At 35.6% G+C, this 3,090-nt stretch overlaps 1 protein-coding gene across 1 annotated transcript in view; it reads right to left on the bottom strand.

The window, feature by feature from the left end:
* The window catches only part of LOC107099280 (NACHT, LRR and PYD domains-containing protein 14-like), an 8,515-nt gene extending 5,431 nt beyond the window's left edge, over positions 1–3,084 (bottom strand). The window contains exons 1-2 of the mRNA XM_015397336.1: positions 2,816–3,084; positions 1,741–1,923 (exon numbers count right to left, since the gene is read on the bottom strand). Coding sequence (XP_015252822.1) covers positions 1,741–1,923; positions 2,816–3,030 — 398 coding nt within the window. The 5' untranslated portion in view covers positions 3,031–3,084. The remainder of the gene's footprint in view (positions 1–1,740; positions 1,924–2,815) is intronic.
* Between the last annotated feature and the right edge of the window lie 6 nt (positions 3,085–3,090).

Here is a 3,090-nt window from a genome sequence, read left to right on the forward strand (position 1 = left end):
TTTGAAGCAAAATGCTAGGAAACTGGAGAGAAAATATCGCTCCACAGGCCTACGGGAGTCCTTCCTAGTCTAGAAAAATTGTTTACTACTGTATAGGAGGACCCTTTGTAAAGCAAGAGCAGCATATTTCTCCTTATAATAGAGGAGCACAATAATAATCCTAGATAGCCCTTCCCAGTCAAAAGCCAGCCGAATGGCAGCCCACTTCCCTGCAACTAAACTAAATGAGAACCTAAAGCAAATTTACAAAGAAATTATTTTCATTAGGTATAGAGAAGCATTGTAGAAAGTTTTGTTTGTGTTTTTTGTTTTGTTTATTTGTATATATGTATGAAGGTATATGTGTATACACATTTATGTATGTATATGTGTAGGTAGGTATGTATTTATATGGATATATATAGCAATATAATTATAAATATTGTAAATCGAAGAAATACAAGAATTAAAGGGGTAGGAGCACAAAAGTTTTACTTCTTCCTACTTCTTTTTGCACATGTAATAGAGGTATATTAACTAGGGAAAGAAGGGTACCTTGTCTGTTGTTTTTCGCTCCAATATTTTTAAACATTGTTTTATTGTTTTTTTTTGTTTTTCTCTTGCTGTTCGAAATAAAGAATAATAATAATAATAAAAAAAACTCCCAGCGAAATCACCTCCAACTTCCAGCCACTGGAGTGATCCCCTCTTGCATATATTTTTACTTTGACTCCACCCTTTGACTTAATTACAGGGTCTCTCCAGGAGATGACGATTCTCTTTAGATCTTAATGTTCACAAGTAATGAAAGAAAGAATATTCTAGTACAAACATCAATGTTTAAAATCGAATTGCAGAGGACCAGCCAAGGGCCCATCATGGAAAGTGGGAAAATTTTGAATGTCTACTACTGTATGTGCTCACGTTTTTTTGTAGACTCAAGCTTTATCCCGCTAAGGATAAAGTATGAAATATGATTTTTTTTCCTCCCCTCACCTATTGATATTTCTTTCTGTGCTTTTTCTTTAAATAAAGGCAGCACCTTTTATGGTAGAAAGGCCTCTGACACCACATCCCGCACGTATAATATCTGTGTAATATCTTTCTGTTTGTTTGTTTTTTGTTTTTTTTTTTTGCATTCTTGGACGGGCTGAACCAATACTGAATTTCACTTTAGGGGTTAATAAAGTATAATTGAATCGAATTTATCACAACCACTGTAACAGACACTAGCTGTAGGACAAAGCTAAGGTGGAGGTACCTGGTCGTGCCATTGGTGTTTCATTATTTTAATTAAATTGAATTCAGTTTATTTATATAGTGCCAATTCACAACACATGTCATCTCAAGGCATTTTACAGAGAAAATTCAACCAGACTATACATGAAACCAGTGTATTGCATTGACTCATTTACTTGAAGGTAATCCCTCAAAATAGATTTTATGTATTTTCCTCTTAAACGTAAATTTTTATATATTATATTCTAGTTATTATATCATGTTTGTGGTTGTAAATGTTGTTCTGGTTCTACTCTAAAGGATGTCATTTTGGATGTGAAAAAAAATGAAAATTAAACCATCTTATATTGTCCAATCTGAATCTTTCCCAAATAAAACTGAAACATTGGGATCAATACTTGTTGGATGCTTTTCCTCATTTTTGTCCATAAAGTTCAAAATGTTTTGAACTTTATGGACTTTATGGCTCTCTTTGAATCATTTCATTAAATCATTTAGTTTTAATTTGCAGAAAAAAATCACCTCAGTTCCTTCACTTTGCAGATTGAACTCTCCAGTATCTCACACAGACACTTCGTTTCAGAGTCTCCAAACGATCTATCTCCATAGATATTCTCTATTTCCACTTCAACCAGATGACGGTTGGACTTCAGAGCTGAGGCCACAACTTCACATTCAGTTACATAGAGAGAACAGCCAACAAGTCTGTGATTAGAGGAGAAATAATTCAGTTACAATGAAATCAAAAAATCTGGATGATCATCATCTGATAAACATCTGCTCTCCACATCATTGTCTCATTTAATTCAGCCAAGGCTTCAGAATGCCACGTTTCTGTGGTGGGCTGTCTTTTGCCTCTGGGGTACAAAGGTTGGACTGGAAAGGAAAACAGTTGCTAAACACATCAAGAAAGAGCTGAAGACCCAAACCTTGGGAGGAGACCGAACATTTTGGTCAAGCACCATTTTTTATGGAAAAGCAGCAAGAGTTCTCTCAGTAGAAGAGACTGGAATATCTAAGTTAAAGCTTATATCTCTAAACGCCTTTATGTAGGAAATCTTACAGCCTCAACAAAGGCTGCAGATTAAGTGTAAGCTTTGGAGGAGAAGGCTTCGGGAGGATCTGACAGACACTAGGGCTCCTGCAGAAATTACATTTTCTAAAATCATAATCAAATCAAATCATAAAAATCAACACATTTTGGTTCAAATTAACAAACTCAAACTAAAAAGGGTAAATCCTGGACTAATGGTCCAATGAGTGGAGAGGTGTTTAAAGGTTCTGATGAGTTTCTGGCTAATTGGATCTTTAGAGAAAATGATTTTCTTCATTCTGAAGATTTTCTAATCATTTCAATAAAAAATGAAAACTAGTCAAGTGGAATATTTTTTAAGTTATCCAAATGTCTAAACATCAACAGCATTAGCGTTGTCCTGAAGGTGGTGAACCTTTAGATGTTTGAATGTCCCTAATGGTCAAACCAATGAAGGAAAAAGTTAAAGAGCAAAAACACCCAGACACAACTAGAACCATGAAGAAAAAGAAGGAGGACAATAGAAATGAATCAGCATCACACCATAAAGACATCTGGACTCACCGAGCCTTTTTGCAGTTCCTAACAGCTGGAACCAGTCTACGTCGTCCTCCCTTTGATGTGTTGTACTTCTCCAGGTCTAACTCATCCATAACCTTCTCTGACATCTGCAGCATGTAAGCAAGAGCTGAGCAATGGATCTCTGAGAGCTTCTTTTCTGATTTGTTATCTGATTTCAGGAACTGTTGAATCTCCTGATAAACTGAGAGGTCATTCATCTCAATCAGACAGTGGAAGATGTTGATGTTTCTATCAGGAGAGACATCATCATCAGTGTT

Source organism: Cyprinodon variegatus, unplaced genomic scaffold (assembly GCF_000732505.1).
Source record: "Cyprinodon variegatus isolate N-32 unplaced genomic scaffold, C_variegatus-1.0 Scaffold853, whole genome shotgun sequence".
NCBI lineage: Eukaryota > Metazoa > Chordata > Actinopteri > Cyprinodontiformes > Cyprinodontidae > Cyprinodon > Cyprinodon variegatus.